General features: G+C 47.3%; 1 protein-coding gene across 7 annotated transcripts in view; it reads right to left on the bottom strand.

Moving 5' to 3' along the window:
* METTL22 (methyltransferase 22, Kin17 lysine) overlaps positions 1-17,330 on the bottom strand; it is a 711,415-nt gene that overhangs the window by 322,029 nt on the left and 372,056 nt on the right. For all 7 annotated transcript variants that reach the window (XM_069647035.1, XM_069647041.1, XM_069647039.1 and 4 more), the window contains one exon: positions 15,270-15,323. In XM_069647035.1, the coding sequence (XP_069503136.1) occupies positions 15,270-15,323 (54 nt within the window). The remainder of the gene's footprint in view (positions 1-15,269; positions 15,324-17,330) is intronic.

Genomic DNA, 17,330 nt, shown 5'->3' with positions numbered 1-17,330 from the left:
GCATCCTGGCGCATGAGTTGTATATCTGACTTCACCTCTTCCAGTCGTCCCTCGAGTGATGTGCGGAGGGCAGCTATTGCTTGGAGGACTTGCGTGTGTTTAAGGTCCTCTTCCTGTTGAGGCGGGTTTTCGGGGGACTCTCGGTCTTGTTGTGCTGACTGTCTTTGAGATCTGATTGTTGTAAAGGAGTCCATCGTGACTAGTTTCGGTTTGACCTTGGGGGGAGACATTTCTTGCCTTGGAGGCTATGAATGCAGTCCCCAGCGGAGTGCAGGTCCGGCTCCGGCCCCTGTTTGCTGATTTTCCTAGGGACCCAAACCCAGCTCTTCCGCTGTCTCGAGCAGCTCGCGTTTCCGAGACCAGTTTTCAGAAGCTTGTGGGCGTGGGTTTTTGGAAGGCCTCGATCTTGCAGACATTGTGGTGCAGATCAGTCCAGGACCACAGTCTGCATTCGGGTGAGTTCTGATTCCTGGGTGTGCCTCCGGTGGGCTGTTGGCGGGGAGATGTCGTCCCACCGCCTATGGACAGGGCTTCTTGGGGACTCCAGTCTCTTATAGTGTTCGCCCTTCCCCCCTGGGCTTTAGTGCTGTGGGTGGATTCCCACTTTTTGGGGGTCTACTTGCGTGGGCTTATTTTTGCATCATGGGCGGCCTCCAGGGGCGGCAGGGGCCCTACTGGGCCAGACCAGGCCCCTTCACAGGAGTTAATGCAGGGCCCCAGGGTCGGTCGTTCAGTGCACCCTCGAGGCGCTGGGAAATCGAGACAAGTTCAGACGCTAGAGCGTGCTGCGAAGGGGGCCCAGTCCCGCTTTCGGCGTTGTTCAAGGGCCCTCCGCCTGCGGCTGCCCAGCCGGACGCCCACCCGGTCTCACCTTCCTGCGGGTGGGTCAGCGTCTCGGGAGCGATTCCGAGTCCCACGATCCTGGGTCTTCGGTGGGTGATTCTTCTCCCGGGACGCGCCCACGCACCAGCTCCTTCGACCTCTATCCTCCGCGGCTGCGGCAGACCTCAGCGCCGGTTTCCAGTCTCTAGTGCCCGCCGGCGGCGCAGGCAGCAAGCTCCACCGTCTTGGCTCCCTCCGCCGCAGCGGTCCACCGGATGGTCTGGGCGGACGAGGCCGGATCAGTTACACTCCGCAGTGGGCGCCGCCATCTTGAAGGCGCAAGGGGCTCAGCCTCAGGCTTCCCGTTTTCCGGCGTCTGCTCACCGATTCCGCCTGAGCTTGCTGTCGAGTGCGGGCAATCGGTTCCCCTGCGGGATTTTAGTGTTATATTACGTTGCGGACGTGGGTTAAGCGAAAGCAATCCGTTTAACTAAGGATCACGGACGGAGCTCCGTGGAAGTCTGTCCTCACGGCATGCGTGCTGGCCACGCCCCCCAACCAGTGAGGAATATGATTATTACTCAGCTAGTCAGGTGACCACTACACTGGTCACTTGGCTACCCTCTGTTCTCGGGCCTGGGCCCAGCCCACCCCCCTCCCCCACCAGTTGCGCACCTGCACTGCCTCCCAGGCAACACCTGCACTTGGGGGGTGTTTCTGCATACCTACAATCCCCTACCACTTGATGTCTGCACTTACCCCTGCACTTGCCACAAGCTGGCTGCCCTTTTTACCTATTACTCTTGTTATTTTATTCATTTTACTGTTGATCCTATGTATTGCACTGCCCCTTCCCCCCGCACTTCTCGCTTTCCCCCCTCCCCTTCACTTGCGCAATCTCAATGTTACCTGGCCTAGTAAGAGCGCTGTCTTTGTCCTCCCTCTGTTCCCCCTGCCTTGCCTCGTCGCGCCTTGAAACACTTGTGCATAGGCGCGTTACAAATGCAATATCATATCATATCAATACATTGACAGGCTTGTTTGATTTACCTCACTTTCTCCCAAGTCTCCTGCCCATGTTTTTCACCACTGCTAGGTCTTTGCTAAGGATTTATTAGAAAATTGAAATAGGGAGTCTGCTTTTCTGACATGAACAGAGCTTAATATGTCCAATGTCAGAGCTAACTATATAAGTCATATAAGGCCTTGAGTAGAGCATTTAGATAATTTCCTTTGACAGTTGGAATTACTGTGTTCTTAGTATCGCAAAGATTATCTTTTGGGATGTTTTCAATAAAGCTCTACACAATACCTTGACATACGTTGGGGAGTAGGGAAACACATCTGAGAGACTAATGTTTTCTGCCCTTGTGCAAAACATATCCAAAAGGAAATTCATTCAATAAGGTCTTGCAAAGGGGTGCAGGTTCAGAACCCTGTGGAGTTAACTCTCTTACTAGCAAGTACACCATAAACACTTCATGAATTTGGTCAAAAGGAATAATGATTAAATGTAAGGAGCATTACATTTTGAAATTAGAGGTAAATAAAGCGAACTTCAAAATTAAACTTCAGAGATCCTGATGTCTTCTAGGTGCTTTACCAGGGGAGTCTCAATAATGATGATGATGATGATACTGCCAAATTAACTCCACAACTCATTCTTGATTCCTCACTGGGTAATAATCATAACTGTGGATGAAAAGATCAGCCAGTTGGAATCAAGAGCCATGACAAAGCCTGGTGTTTAAAAGGATGCCTACCAGCAGGGCCCTAATGAGGCAAACCTTAAAGAGGTGCTGATAACAGGGTCATGGTCTTGCCATTGCCTGTGCCCCCTCATACACTTCAGCTGTGATCCATGCGTGGTTCCAAGTGGAAGCACCTTCCTGCGGTTTCCAATTAATTACTTAATGATTTCAGGCTCTTAATACCCTGGGATCAATCCATACCACTTGGTATTGTCATGAGGACAGGACGATGGAAGTGTTGGTCACGGTGGAAGCGCCATTAATACACCCATCACGGCGTCCTGTGCAGCGTTCTAGCTGTTACGTTCTGTGCACTTCATATTGAGGTTAGCCACGCCCCCTCCTTGCGTTGCAACTGTTTCCTGTTCTGCGCTACACTGGTGCCTTTGGTTCCCGTGCCCTCTGTGTAATTTCCTCTCCGACTGGATTTCTCTCATCTGTAGCGTCCTTGTTCCTGTTCCTTATCTATTCCGCCTCTAGCTGTGCTACTCGCGGCATCTGTTCTTTCTGTTTATGCCTCTGTTTCTCTGCCTGTGCTCGGGCTTTCACTATCTGGTAACTCCGCCTCCTTTTCTCGGCTTTTTCGGACTGCTTTTCCTCTGGGGCATCTTTTACTTTCACACTGCCATTTTCGCAGCTCCTTCTCCTGTTAGCCTCGGGTTTTCACTTCGGTCTGAGGCATTCCTCTCCGAGTATCTTTTGATTCTACTTTCTTTTCCTCCTCGTAAACGTTTGGGTGAGTTCATCTGGATTCTGCATTTCCCTTCTTTCTATACATAAGGTCCGCTTCCCTGTTTCTATTTATTTCTTGCCTTTGCTGCATCACGTCTTCTCTCTACCTCCTCTAGTTTCACTGCTTCTGTTTTTAGTTTCTTTTGGTCCTTCCCCATTTTTCCCTTACACCCTACCTGCAGCCTATCCTTTGTTGGATGGATTAAAGGACTTGGTTTTCCGGCCTTCTTCTGTCGGATTCTGAAGCTGGACCTGTTGCGTTGCACTTACCGGATCCCCTGCTGCGGACCCTCTTGTCCTTATTTCCTCGTGGCGCTTACTCTAGCGCTCTTCAATGACTGTATTCTTCCCGGAACTGAAAGATCTTTGGACTTCCATTCAGCCCTGTGCACATTCAAATAATTCAGGGGTTTTTTCTGCCACTGGCTTTTTCCCCCTCAACAGGCTGTGCAGGGAATCCTCCGCCTTGGTTGTTGTCTGCCTTCTTACACAACCACTGTGGCAAGTTCCCGGAACAGACCACATCTCTTCTCTAAAAAAAAGACTCCGGACCGGACTACGCAACCTGCTGAAGCTGAAATATCTTCCTGCGAATCAGACACCGAATCACAGGTGAGCCCCACTATTGACAGTTTGCAACGCCCAGTTATGGCCACAGCAGAGCAGGTCCAGGAGTTGATAAACGCAGTACAGAGCCTCTCCCTGGAGATGCAGGGGGTTAAGGCTGAAAATGCAGTACTCCGACAGATGGTGGCCACCAGAGATGCCCATCTGTCCGACCTACCACCTTTTTCTCTTGCGGTAGGGAAATTTGATGGAGTACCCAAGAAAGTCAAGGAGTTTTTGGATGCCTGCATGGTCTATTTCACATTCCGGCCAACTACGTATGCCTCTGATCGCACTCGAGTGGGATTCCTCATATCAAACATGATTGGGAATGCCCTAGCATGGGCTACTCCGTTGGTCACGTCCAACAATCCGGTCCTGCAAGATTATAACGCCTTCACTAACCTGTTACGACAGTCTTTTGAGCGCCAGGAGATCGGCTTCTCGGCGGGTGAAGCTATGTTTGACATCAAGCAAGGATCTATGGACCTAATGTCCTATACCTCAGCATTTAAGAGACTGGCAGCTGAAGTGGGTTGGCCCGAGACCGTGCAATATACTGCATTCAGAAGAGGTCTACATGAAGATCTAAAAGATGAGTTGGCAAGGGTTCCTAGACCTGCTACGCTCCCTGAATTATTCTCTCTGGTTCTTCAAATGGACTATGGTATTATGGAACGAAAGACAGAGAAAAGGAAGGGTCGATCCCAGATATCACCAGTTCCTGGACCCTCATCCTCAACACCTCAAACATCCCACCGGGTAGGGGAAGAACCAATGCAAATCGGCACTACCAGGGGTCCCCTTTCCTCCGTGGAAAGAAGCAGAAGAAAAGAAAGAGGCCTTTGCATGTATTGTGCATCAGACGCCCACCTTCTTAGGGACTGCCCAGAAGTACCCCCATGGCGTCGGGGAAACGACGGACCCCGGTTTTAGAAGGAGCCGCTTACCGGGGTGTAGTGGAAGGCTCACCTTGTGCTCAAACTTCAGGAGAAGATCCACATCTTATGGTTTTACAACTCACTCTGCAGTGGAAAGGTCAACCTAAGAGGAAGGCCCTAGCCCTCATTGACAGCGGAGCAGCTGGTAATTTCCTCAACGTAAACTGGGCCACACAAGAAGGCATCTGCCTAGTGAATAAAGAGGAGAAACAAAAGGTGGAAGGAGTGGACGGACGCCCCTTAAGTTCTGGACCCATTGTGCAAGCAGCTACCAACATCCAAGTATGCATTTCACATCACAAGGAAACCCTCGAAATTCGATGTTATAAGAGCAGCACATTTTCCTGTAATTTTAGGGATCCCTTGGCTACGCCGGCACAATCCAACGATAAACTGGTCCCTCAACACCTTAAAATTTGATTCTGAGTTTTGTGTCCAACGTTGTTGTCTCCATAACCAAACAGAAAGAGTTGCTGTCTCGTGCCCCTCTGTGGCTTCTGAACCTCTTCAGGTCCATCATATCCATTCAGTATTTCAGGAGTTTGCTGACGTATTTGAAGACCGATTACCTAAGGATCTACCCCCACACCGTCCTGAAGACTGTGTCATTGACCTTATTCCGGAGACATCGGTCCCCTTTGGGCGCATGTTCTCCTTGACCATACACGAAAAGCAAGCCCTAAGAACCTATTTAGATCAAAACCTGCAAAACGGATTGATCCGGCCTTCTAAATCCCCAGCCGGGGCTTCTTTGTTTTTCATCGCCAAGAAGGATACAAGAGAGCTGCGCCCTTGCATCGATTATAGAGGACTAAACAAGATCACTGTGAGAGATCGCTACCCAATGCCTTTGATCAAGGACATACTGGAAGCAGTCGAAGGGGCACTCCTGTTTAGCAAACTAGACCTAAGAGGTGCCTATCACCTCTTAAGGGTAAAGAAAGGGGATGAGTGGAAAACGGCTTTCCGTACTCCTTTTGGATTGTTTGAATACAGAGTTATGCCGTTTGGCCTAGTCAATGCCCCGGCAGCCTTCCAGAGGTTTATGGACCATCTATTTGGTGACTTATTGTTTGTTTCAGTAATTGTTTACTTGGACGACATATCATTTTTTTCTCGTCATCCTCATCAACATCAGGAACATCTCACCGAGGTTATGAAGCGATTGAGGCGCCATTAACTCTTTGCAAAACCAGAAAAATGTCTTATTGCTGTGTCTTCTGTACCTTATTAAGGATTTATCCTATCCGAACAAGGCATTGAAATGGATCAGAAGAAGGTCACAGCTATTCTCGAATGGCCCGCTCCTTCCACTGTAAAAGAAGTACAAGCCTTCTTGGGTCTCTCCAACTTTTATAGAAGGTTCATTCTCAACTTCTCTGAGCAAGTACTCCCCATCACTACTCTTCTGAAAAAAGACATTCCCTTCAGTTGGAATCACACTGCGGAACAAGCGTTTCAAGGATTGAAGAAAGCCTTTTGTTCAGCACCCATTCTAAAACAGCCTGATCAAAGAAAACCCTTCATTGTTGAAACGGACGCTTCAGCGGAGGCTTTGGGGGCAGTACTCAAACAAGAGCATAACGGGGTGGAACACCCTATTGCCTAGCTCTCGCGCACACTAAACCCCAGTGAGTACAATTACTCTGTAATTGAGAAAGAGCTGCTAGCCATTAAACAGGCATGCTCGGAATGGAGACATCTGCTTCAAGGGTCAAGACACCCATTTGAAATTCGTACAGACCACAGCAATCTTAAGGTATTACAGCAAATGGAATGCAGGAACTCCAGACAAGCCCAATGGGCTTACTTCTTTGCTCAATATGATTTTTACATTACCTACCTTCCGGGTAGCAAGAACATATTGGCAGACTGCTTATCTCGGAGTCCCTCTTCTTTCACCAGTCCACCTTTTAAGGGAGAAGGAATGTTCCCAGAAGTCCGATTTGTCCATTCAATTTCAACGTTTCTTCAGAAAGTAAAAGAAGCCTCAGTAGAGGCTCTCAAGCCTCTTCCCAGATGTGTAAGAAACAAATTAACCAAGAAAGAAGGAATGTGGTTCCATCAAGGAAGACTCTTTGTACCCGATGCCAAACTACAAGAGCGAGTCCTTCATTGGGGTCACAATTCTCGGATCGCAGGTCACAAAGGCTTCACGGCCACATCAGACCTGATCCGACGGATGTTTTGGTGGCCTTCCATGCTCTCTGACATCAAACAATTTGTTGGTTCTTGTCCTATCTGTGCCAGAAGTAAGACAATCTTTTCCAAACCGGCAGGGCTACTACTACAACCCAGACTACCAACAACTCTGTGGTCACATGTCTCCACAGACTTTGTAACAGATCTTCCGTTATCACAAGGATACACTGCAATTATGGTTACCGTTGACAGCTTCAGCAAGATGGGCCACTTTATCCCTCTGAAGGGAGTACCTTCGGCTCCGGAGATCGCACAGGTGTTTCTCAGAGACATAATTAAACTCCATGGTATTCCGGCTACCATCCTATCTGACCGATGCTCACAATTCACATCAACATTCTGGAAGACATTATGTGACCTACTAGGGATTGAAAGGGCTCTCACCTCTGGATACCATCCCCAGTCAAATGGACAGACAGAGCGACTCAATGCCACCATGGAGCAGTACCTCCGTTGCTTCGTCAATGATCAACAAGACGACTGGGCTTCACTCCTCCCCTTGGCCGAATTCTCTTATAATAATACAGTACACTCAGCCATCAAGATGTCACCCTTCTTCTGCATTTATGGGCAACATCCCCGATCCTTTCCGCTGGAAAAGATCCAACCTTCAAACTTACCAACGGTGGATTCCCTGTTGGAAAACATCCCCAAGACCCAAAAGACGGCTTTAAGTAATCTACAAGAAAGTCGAGCTCTATATAAACACCAGGCCGACCTGCAACGCACCCAAGATCCCAACTGGCAAGTCGGAGATAAGGTCTGGCTCTCAACTAAGTACCTACCCAGATGGACTCATCCTTCAAAATTGGCCCCCAAATATTTAGGTCCATATTCCATCACTGCTCGGATTAATCCAGTGGGTTTTCGACTAAAACTTCCTCATCAACTCAGCCGAATCCACCCAGTATTTCACTCTTCTTTGTTGAAATAATTTATCCCTGATCTTCACCACCGGAAGAAAAGGTTCCGGATAAGGAGCAGGGAACCTGACCCAGAAGTCTATGAAGTAGACAAGATCCTGGACTCTAGGTATTACAGAGGCAGACTTCAGTACTTGATCCGGTGGAAAGGATACTCTCAGGCTGAAGATTCCTGGGAACCCGTGACCAGTATTTCAGCTCCCAGATGTGTACGGCAGTTTCATGCCCTTCATCCCGGTAAACCCGGGGTCGGTGCCCCTAGAAGGGGGCATACTGTCATGAGGACAGGACGATGGAAGTGTTGGTCACGGTGGAAGCGCCATTAATACACCCTTCACGCCGTCCTATGCAGCGTTCTAGCTGTTACGTTCTGTGCACTTCATATTGAGGTTAGCCATGCCCCCTCCTTGCGTTGCAACTGTTTCCTGTTCTGCGCTACACTGGTGCCTTTGGTTCCAGTGCCCTCTGTGTAATTTCCTCTCCGACTGGATTTCTCTCATCTGTAGCGTCCTTGTTCCTGTTCCTTATCTATTCCGCCTCTAGCTGTGCTACTCTCGGCATCTTTTCTTTCTGTTTATGCCTCCGTTTCTCTGCCTGCGCTCGGGCTTTCACTATCTGGTAACTCCGCCTCCTTTTCTCGGCTTTATCGGACTGCTTTTCCTCTGGGGCATCTTTTACTTTCACACTGCCATTTTCGCAGCTCCTTCTCCTGTTAGCCTCGGGTTTTCACTTCGGTCTGAGGCATTCCTCTCCGAGTATCTTTTGATTCTACTTTCTTTTCCTCCTCGTAAACGTTTGGGTGAGTTCATCTGGATTCTGCATTTCCCTTCTTTCTATACATAAGGTCCGCTTCCCTGTTTCTATTTATTTCTTGCCTTTGCTGCATTACGTCTTCTCTCTACCTCCTCTAGTTTCACTGCTTCTGTTTTTAGTTTCTTTTGGTCCTTCCCCATTTTTCTCTTACACCCTACCTGCAGCCTGTCCTTTGTTGGATGGATTAAAGGACTTGGTTTTCCGGCCTTCTTCTGTCGGATTCTGAAGCTGGACCTGTTGCGTTGCACTTACCGGATCCCCTGCTGCGGACCCTCTTGTCCTTATTTCCTCGTGGCGCTTACTCTAGCGCTCTTCAGTGACTGTATTCTTCCCGGAACTGAAAGATCTTTGGACTTCCATTCAGCCCTGTGCACATTCAAATAATTCAGGGGTTTTTTCTGCCACTGGCTTTTTCCCCTCAACAGGCTGTGCAGGGAATCCTCCGCCTTGGTTGTTGTCTGCCTTCTTACACAACCACTGTGGCGAGTTCCCGGAACAGACCATATCTCTTCTCTAAAAAAATGACTCCGGACCGGACTACGCAACCTGCTGAAGCTGAAATATCTTCCTGCGAATCAGACACCGAATCACAGGTGAGCCCCACTATTGACAGGTATAAAGCATACCTCTGAAAAACGCTGTCTGTGCTCATAGTTTCCCATAAAACCAAAGACACTACTCTGACTAGAAAGGACCTCTAGCCTTAGGCACCTCAAAATAAACTTGGTAGGCTTAGAATGTACTTACCTAAGATACACTGTGCTGCGTTAGGCTGGTGTAACATCTCTCTGTGGAGCTATGGGTTCTTTGGTCCAAGACAACACCACAATGTGTGCACATGCATGTTTATGCTCCTTAAGCTCCCATTTCCATATGCCATGTTTATGTTTATGTTTATTGGGTTTATAAAGCGTTTTAATCCAAACCACTTTACAATATAACAACAAGGTACAATAAAGAAAGAAGCGTATATACAAACATGAAGCAAACCAGTGAAACAGTATGTAGAACAATTTACTGAGGTGGAAGGGAAGAAGGGAGAGGGAAGGGAGAAGGGAGAGGGAGAGGAGGTGGGTAAGAGGTTACAAATAACTGAATTGAGACTAATGGGTGAGAGGAGAAGGGGAAGGAAAGGAGATGGGAAGGGAACAGGGGATTTGGAGAGGGGCGAGGTTAGGGAAGGAAAGTCGGGGGAGTGAAGAAGCAGGGCTTTCAAGGAGGTGCGGAAGGATGAGTAGGTGGGAATGCAGTGGATAGAAAGAGGTAAGGAGTCCCAATGTAGGGGGGCCAAGAGCTGAAAGGAACGGAAGCGTGAGGAGGTGCATGGGGCAGGGGGTACAGTGAGTAAGAAGAGGTCAGCAGGGTTGGATTGGCCCCGTGGATGGGCCAAAATCGTCCCTGGGGAGTGGTGGCCGGTTTCTGGCAATGCCTGGGCCTTTTTGGAAAAATCAAATTTGGGATTTATTTTTTTCCAATTTTAATATTTTTCTTCAAAAAGCCTTTCATCCTTCTTAGGTCGATAAATGAGTACCAACACAGGATGGGTAATATTGTTTGCATATTTGTTCTATAAAAAAAGAGCTTAAGCGTAAGTGCTATACAATAAAATATTATCATTTGGCCTTTGTCGTCTGCTTGGATTCACAGTAATTTAGTGTACTTAGGAACAATGCTATTTGATGCCACTTGCTGTTTTGTTAAGGGGTGAAAGGTTGTGTTTCATTGCTTCCCGGGATGTCACATTGGGGTGGGGTCAAATGACATCACTTCTGGTGATGTCATCAGAGGTCAAGGGTCGTGAGGCAAGGGGTGGGCCACTTTTTTGAGGCGAAGGGTGGGCCACTTTTTTTTGGGTGACCGGGCCTATTTCTTGTCCCAGTCCGACCCTGGAGGTCAGCAGAGCGGAGTGAGCGGGAGGGAGTGTAAAATGAGAGGAGAGAAGAGAGATAGGGGAGGGGCAGTTCATGTAGGGATTTGAAGACTAGACAGAGGAATTGAAATTTTAGTTGTGAGAAGAAGGGGAGCCAGCTAAATTGAGAGAGTGAGGTGGAGATAGAATCACAGGGACCGAGGAGACAGAGTACGGATAGAGGAGTGGTAGATGGATTTTAGGGGGGCCAGATGAGAGACAGGGAGTCCAAAGAGGAGAGAAGAGCAGCAGAAGAGGCAGAGAAGATAGGAGAGGAGATTAAGAGTTTGGTAGCGTGGAAGGTGAGGGAGGAGCAGATCTTACGGATGTTAAAGAGATGGTGCCGACAGGCACGAGAGGTGAGAGAGATGTGGTTAGAGAAAGAGAGGGAAGAGTCAATGTGGAGACCAAGGTTGCGAGCATGGGTGGAGATGGGGAGATTGGAAGGGAGAAAGTGGATGAAAGGAGGGGGGTAGGGGAAAGTGTGTTAGGAGGAAAGAAAAGGACTTCAGTCTTGTCAGTGTTGAAGGAAAGAAAATGTGATGACATCCAGTTTTTGATGGCCATAAGGCAGGAAGACAGAGTATGGTGGAAGTCGGGAGTGAAAGAAGAGAAGGGGAGAAAGGAGTTGGGTGCATCCACATAGAAATTGTGAGAAATGCCGAAAGAAGAGATAACAGGGGCAAGAAGGGAGGTGTAAAGAGAGAAAAGAAAAGGACCTAGAACAGAGCCCTGGGGGATGCCATAGTCCAGGGAGAAGTTGGAGGAAGTGCTGCCGCCCAAGGAGACAGCAAAGGTACGATTGGGGAGGTAAGAGGAGAGCCAGGAGAGAGCTATGTAAGCCCATTTGGGGCTTTTCCCAACCTCCGGTATTCACTAGGTGTAAGACTATCTGGGTACTCTGGGGCAGCAAATGTGTTCTGCTGACTGAAGAAGGGAAGAACAAGTCTCATGGTGAGGGAGGCTATAAACATGTTTATTTTCACTTTCCCTGCACTGCTGTTTGAGAGTGATATCACAGGACTCCAATGGTGCATGGAAAGTGAAAAGGGCCAATCCCACTTAAGACAGTTTCAAAAAGATCCACACTGAAAAATAACTAGAAAAAGAATAAGCTGCATTTGATTAACCGTAAAGGAGACACCCATTTTGCAAATCATACATGATATATTGCAGAAGCAAAGAGGCTGCTCCGTGATCTGGGAAAATGCACAAAAAGGCAAAATGGAAAAAGTACACTAAAAAGAAATGAAAATTATCAGGACATGTCTGTTCTAGCTCTGCTCGGTCTGTGTCCTTGGCAAGGGGCTGTCCTTGCTGAGAGACAACAAAGAGTTGTTGAAATAAAAGCTGTGAACCTAAAACAATTTTTGGAGCTTGCAAAAAATAATTTCCATCATGGTACTTGTTACTTGTAGATTGCTGGTGCCCCATTGAAACAGAGCCAATGGGAAGTGTTACTCCCTGTAAGCTTAAGGGATACTTTAAATCACAAGGGAGAAACTTAAAATGGTTGCTTGTGATTGGAGTCATAATTGGTTCTCACTGCTTCATTCGGAAGCAAAGGCTGCCACTGCTATTTTTTCCCAAACAGGGAAACAATTGATACTTGGGGGCACTTTTTAAAAGACAGAATTGCTGCACAGGACAAATGGAAGCTTGAGATGGTCCTGTCAGAGCCAGGCAATATAGCAGGGCTGCGTTTGGATCCTACCCCTGGAACACAAAGCCCCTCAACTAACAGATTTCCATTGCCACTCAATCCGCATCATAGACCGTGTCAATGTCTAAAATTCAGATGGAGACCATAGGTTGGGAAGTTATCACAGCTCGTACACCACTGCCCCGTCGCCAAATTGAGTGTGTATCTAGTGACTTCCTTGAGCTTCGGTTAGCCTGAATTCTTCCCATACCAGAGGCTTGAAGCTGCAGGAGTCTGAGACCTGTCCAAGCAAAGCCTCTAGGTAATTTTGTATAACGGAGAAGTCTATAGGAAAATTATAGATTATGCATGATTTAGAGAGCATTGAACCAGTATATCTATTTTCAAACTAGAAATGTAAAATTAAAAGCCATGTTTTTCCAATCTGCACATCTGTTTATAAGTAATGCTGCAGACCACAAAGGCGCAACTACATTCTTTTGTTAACTGATCCCCTGTCTTCCCTGTTTTATGTACACGAAAATTAAGAAATTAAAAAAGAGTGGAATACAATCTCTGAAAAATTAAAGTATGCTCACTATTGTGGACTAGAGCATGAAAATATGCATCTCCAATGAAATTGGTCTTTGATCCAATGTGTGTGCAATCTTTGTGGAAATGAAGACCAAGATTTGTGATGTTTTACAGCAAGAACAGCCCGATGAAGCTTCTAGAAATCTCTGGGAAGACTATAGTAGTGTACATAACATCACTGGTGCAGGTTTGGCCAGATGGGAGGGCTGATCGAGGCATGGTGATCCAGGTGCTGTGCAATAAGATAACTATCAAAGGCATATTTTACAATAAGCAGCTGCAAGATGTTTCTGACATATATTGATTAACCTGATGACTTTTGTGCAGGAACAGGTATGTAAGCTAAAGTTTGGAGAAAGATTTGCGATTTACTGATAGCTCTGGATTTGGGATAATGGACTCAATTAAATATTGCAAAAGTAAAGGGTTGCAGAACAATGTCCCAGGGCGGTGGGTGTAAAGAAGGCTTGCATTTTAGGGTCCCCCCTTCCTAACATTTTCCCACTCACTTTGAGGACACATGGTGCCAGATTATCGAACATTTGTGCTGATGCAATAAATTGAGGAAATACACTTCATACCATTTCTGTCATTTAGATAATACAGAATGGAGCGAAACAATTTTGTCCTACTCCGGGTTATATATAAAATAAAAATACAGCTTGTCAAACACTAATTCAGACTGTTTAAACACCACCAGCGGTCTAACAGAAAACGAAATACGTTTACTACATCTATTTAAATTTTATAGAGAAAGCGCTGCAAAAATAACCTGCTTCCTTTGTGAAAACATTAGGAGATAATAGCACTTTGGGGAAAATCTGTTTTTCCATTCACTATTACACAAGAAGCAACACTGGTGCTAAATTCATTGGGTTCATTTTTTTGCAGCGGTTAAAGTTTAGATAATGTGACCCTTGCTAGAGAAAAGCACTGCATGGCTACCGCTGGCAAAGCAACCAAACCAGATTCCTTTGTGCAGATCATTCGGTCATTTTGCACAGAATAAGAATGGCCCCCGACCATGGTTGGATGTGTTGCAAAGATACAAATCTATAGATACTGGCAACATCATTCAAATGAAGCAAAAACAGGAAAACACACAAATGTAGGTACCCGAGTCTATTGTTTTCAGAGTCTTTCTTTTGAAAGCTTCATGTTGCGTGTTTAGATACCAGTGTGGGGCAGTCGTGTTCTCCATGAAAGGCCAGATGAAGCCTACTACGGGAAATCTGGCATCATTGTATTCTTGTACAACACTGAAGATGGATGGATGGACGTCGCGGAATATATCACAACCCAAGGAATTGCTGGGGGCAACCCTCAGCAACCGTTTTCAGGCTGTCATGCCATTGCAGAAAGGGGACAGACTAGATACAAATCAGGGCTTGATCACACACACACAAAAAGTGCCATGCAGCCGAAATGACTAGGTCGCATCCCTTCTGCATGAGACGGCAAGCAACCCCTGACATGTGTCAGTCTCAATGGGTGACAGTGAGGAGCAGAGTCGTCTCTAAGCACAGACGTTCTAATGTTGTCTAACATATTTGAATCAAGATCTTTGAAATAATGTTACAATGCACGAATGAAGGCAATGTTTTTCCTCTGTGGCAAGTGAAGGTGTGAGAGGGTGAAGGGAGGGAGGGATTGTGAGAATACATCCAAACCAGACTTTCACGAGAAGTGGTTTGGGGTGGTTGTACATTGCAATAAACATACACGGCCGTGTAGACGACATTCGCATTAGGTCGAATGCAAATCCTTGTAACACCTGCAGTGGCACATTGCGGAAATACACTCTGACACATGTGACTTGCTAGCAAGTGAGGCACTGCCACACTTATTATTCTCTTCACATTTACTGTGCCTTGGGTAGGGCACAATCAACGTTTAAGAGACAAAAGAAGGGAAATACGGTATTTATTTTATAATGTATCCACTTCAACTTTAACTGGATTCGATGTTCTACTTAGATTAGTAGAAAGAGCTTATTTTGCACAGGTAATGGGTTCACGACGTCATTGGCAATAGGACTTCCAATCTTTGCCTGTTGGTATGAACCGTACCACCAGGTGGCCACCGTAGAATGGGAAAAGCATTGAACAAACTGGTACACCCTTATAAGATTACCATACGAGTGAAATGGGAGTGAAGTTGAACTGGGTCTGGCCAAGTGGAATGTTTGACGATTGCAATGAAAAATGTATTTTATACACTGAATAGACCTTTTGGAATGCCAATGTAATATGAAATCAAAAAGACATGTTTAAGAAGAATGTCAAAACAAAGATTTATCAACAACTAAGCAAGCAATTGCAAGCCAATTCTTACCTTCACTTAGCTCGTTCTTCAGCCAGTCCAATGTTCTCACCTTTACTTCACCTCCTATAGTTCAAGTAAGACAGAAAATGTTTACCTCTGAAAAAAAGTCACAAATGTAAACACAACTACATGAATACACATTCGGTGGACAGATTTTTTGCTTGACTAAAAACAGGACTTAAAGTAAAAATTAGAATAAACATAATTTGACTTTAAAATGCCCTTTCCACACTGGAAGAGAGATGGCTTAGCTAGCATTTTCATAGCACATGTCAAACGAATGAAAGCACAGATGATTGAGCCAGGAGGGAATACGATGCATCTGACACTTGCACAGCATCATGGGAAAGGGGACACTAAGCTTGAAGGGCCAGCTGAGACGTGGGAACGTGAAGAGAATACAAATAAGGAACAAGTTACTTACCTGTAACTGTTGTTCTCCAGCATGGGTCTGGCATGGATTCACATGCTCATGAATATTCCCCGTCGTCAGGCCGGGAATCCTCGGTATAGAAAAAATCAGTATCAGTTTAGTTTCTGATCTGTCTTTCTTAGTAGTAACCAATCACTGGTCGCTGGGTCATACTGCCCCCAGCCAATGACTGCCCTCTCCCTAAGCCCCGCCTCTGGCAGCCATCCTCAGATTTGGTAGCACGTAAAGTGGCAGTATGACCAAGTGAAGAGCCGCAGAGGGGTAGGCGGGAGGGTTCGCATGTGAATCCATGCCAGACCCATGCTGGAGAACAACAGTTACAGGTAAGTAACTTGTTCCTTCTCCAGCATGAGGTCTGGCATGGATTCACATGCTCATGAATATAAGAATACATAGCAGTATACACATGCACAACCACGGGAGGCGGCAACAGGCTCAACATTAAGCAATACCAAAACACTCAACATTAAGCATCTCTTACCTCCTCACCAGGCTCACCTTAAGCGAACAGGTTGCGCAGCACTGCTTAGCCGACCCTGGACTCCTCCCTGGAGTCCCGATCGACGCAATAGAATCTCGTGAAGGTGTGTGTCGACCTCCACGTCGCAGCCCTGCAGATGTCGAGCAGGAGCACACCAGAAAGGAACGCCGTGGTAGCAGCGATCGCTCTGGTCGAGTGGGCTCTCGGACGGCCGGGCAGCGGTCGGTTTGCCAACCGGTGACAGTGCATGATGCAGCCGGAGAGCCATCTGGAAATGGAAGCCTTCCCTTGATTCACAGGTCCAAAGTTTACACACAGCTGTGATGTCTTCCGAAAACTCTTTGTGCGGTCCACGTAGAACTTCAGCGCTCTAGCTACATCCAGCGAGTGCAGAGTCCTCTCAGCCGGCGACGAAGGCGACGGGAAGAAAACTGGCAACACCAAGGGTTTGTAGAGGTGGAAGTCCGACGGCACCTTGGGCATGAAGGAGGGGTGCGTCCTCAGCACCACCCTTGTGTCGTGAAAAGTCAAGTATGGTGGCTTGCAAGATAGGGCCTGGATCTCTCCCACTCGTCGTGCGGAGGTGATGGCCACGAGAAAAGCTGTCTTCCACGACAGAAACTTCAACGGTGCCGAATGCATAGGCTCATATTGGGCCCCCATGAGCCTAGTCAGCACCACGTTGAGCTCCCACGCCGGGGCAGGGGCCTTCACCGGCGGGAATAATCGGAACAATCCTTTCATGAATTCCTTCACCAGCCGATGAGACCACAAGGACGCCTGTCTCGTAGTCCTGGTGTATCGTGAGATGGCGGCCAGATGTATTTTGATGGAAGCCTGAGCTAGTCCAGCCTTGGCCAATGACAGTAGGTACGCCCAGTACTTGCGGGGCCGTAATCCGCAGAGGGTTAATCTTCTGTGCATGGCACCAGACAGAGAACCTCTTCCATTTAAGTCCGTAGCACTTGAGAGTTGAGGACGCCCTGGCCTTTGCAAGCACCTCTCTGCAGTCGGCTGGAATGTCGTACCCTCCAAACTCTAGTGCTGCAGGAGCCAGGCCTGCAAGTTCAGCGACTCTGGGTTGTGATGAAGAATGGCGCCTCCTTCTCTGGAGAGAAGATCTGCGTCCGTCGGCAGCTTGACTGGTGTGGACGCT

The sequence above is a fragment of the Ambystoma mexicanum genome, chromosome 2q, assembly GCF_040938575.1.
Source record: "Ambystoma mexicanum isolate Mex_15411 chromosome 2q, UKY_AmexF1_1, whole genome shotgun sequence".
In the NCBI taxonomy this organism is placed as follows: Eukaryota; Metazoa; Chordata; class Amphibia; order Caudata; family Ambystomatidae; genus Ambystoma; species Ambystoma mexicanum.
This window is presented reverse-complemented; position numbering and strand designations above follow the sequence as displayed.